We start from the raw sequence: 1108 nt of genomic DNA on the forward strand, positions 1-1108 counted from the left end.
AATAAAATAAAATAAATCTAAATAAAACAAAAATGATTTAATGGCTACTTAAACACAATAATTTAACTTGGAATTTCTATTAGAATCCCATGAATTCCTAATTGAGAATGAATCCTTCACTCTATTCTACCTGTTGTAAAATGAGGGGTGGGATCTCACTGATTTCTGGATCAGAGCTGCTCGCCCTCTACTGCCCCCTAATGGAAGGACCACAAACAGATAAGATGTTACTGGAGGAAAAAAGTGTTTGGACATCAGTGCGAAAAGAGCAAATCTGACTTACCCAGTGTCTACATTTCAGAATGATGTCTTTAAACACTTTGGAAGCCCCTCTGAGTTCTGTCACACTCAATGTCAATTCTTTACAGTGGAGTGACAGGATCCTCTCCATCAGGGAGCCCAGAAAAATACCAATTTCCTACCAGGAAAGTAAATCATCCATTGTATCTTAGTCATACACAATACTTTTTGTAAACCACAGCTTAAAACGTAGGCTGATGTTCTGTCATCCTTCTAGCAGCTTTACCTTCAAGGAAACCCAGCAACAGGTCAGCACTAGACTATGTCCCTCAGAGAGCAGCACATTCTCCTCTCCATCCTCATCAAGCCCCGCCCCCTCAACCCCACCCTGACCAATCAGAGAACTGATTGCATTCCCCATGTCATAGAATGATGGAGGCACATCTGTGACAAAAAAGAAAAGTATATTCTTATAAGAAAATCTCATTAGACATCGTTTCATTATAACTTAATGGATCACATCTGCAGTTTCAGCGTACCTTTCTCCTCAGTGTCCTGGTCCCCATACAGCACACCTAGCAGCACTAGAGTGAGCTTTTCTACTAAAGACACAATATCTCCTGCAACGCTATGGGTCATTGACTCTTCTAGGACCCCCCGCACCTCCAGCAAGCCCCTCTGCAGAGCGCTTACAATGCCTGAAGTAATAAAATACACTCTATTTGTGGATTATTTCAGCATATTTTCAGATATATTAGTAGTGAAACCTCTGCTTAGTGGTAAACAACTGTAGCAAGATCAATAAACTAGTTTTAGCTCAGTTTTATTTGCTCCTACCATGAATAGGTGTTGTACGAGCAGCAAGCAA

General features: G+C 40.7%; 1 protein-coding gene across 1 annotated transcript; it reads right to left on the bottom strand.

The window, feature by feature from the left end:
• Positions 1–129: 129 nt before the first annotated feature.
• LOC107735986 (thyroid adenoma-associated protein homolog) lies at positions 130–1102 on the bottom strand. Its single transcript, XM_016547512.1, has 5 exons — positions 1078–1102; positions 780–938; positions 527–684; positions 284–418; positions 130–197 (listed from the first exon to the last, which is right to left on the bottom strand). The coding sequence occupies exons 2-5, from the start codon at positions 877–879 to the stop codon at positions 171–173; spliced, it is 420 nt and encodes a 139-aa protein (XP_016402998.1). The 5' UTR covers positions 880–938; positions 1078–1102; the 3' UTR covers positions 130–170.
• Between the last annotated feature and the right edge of the window lie 6 nt (positions 1103–1108).

Source organism: Sinocyclocheilus rhinocerous, unplaced genomic scaffold, assembly GCF_001515625.1.
Source record: "Sinocyclocheilus rhinocerous isolate Xijiao unplaced genomic scaffold, SAMN03320098_v1.1 C36416568, whole genome shotgun sequence".
Taxonomy (NCBI): Eukaryota; Metazoa; Chordata; class Actinopteri; order Cypriniformes; family Cyprinidae; genus Sinocyclocheilus; species Sinocyclocheilus rhinocerous.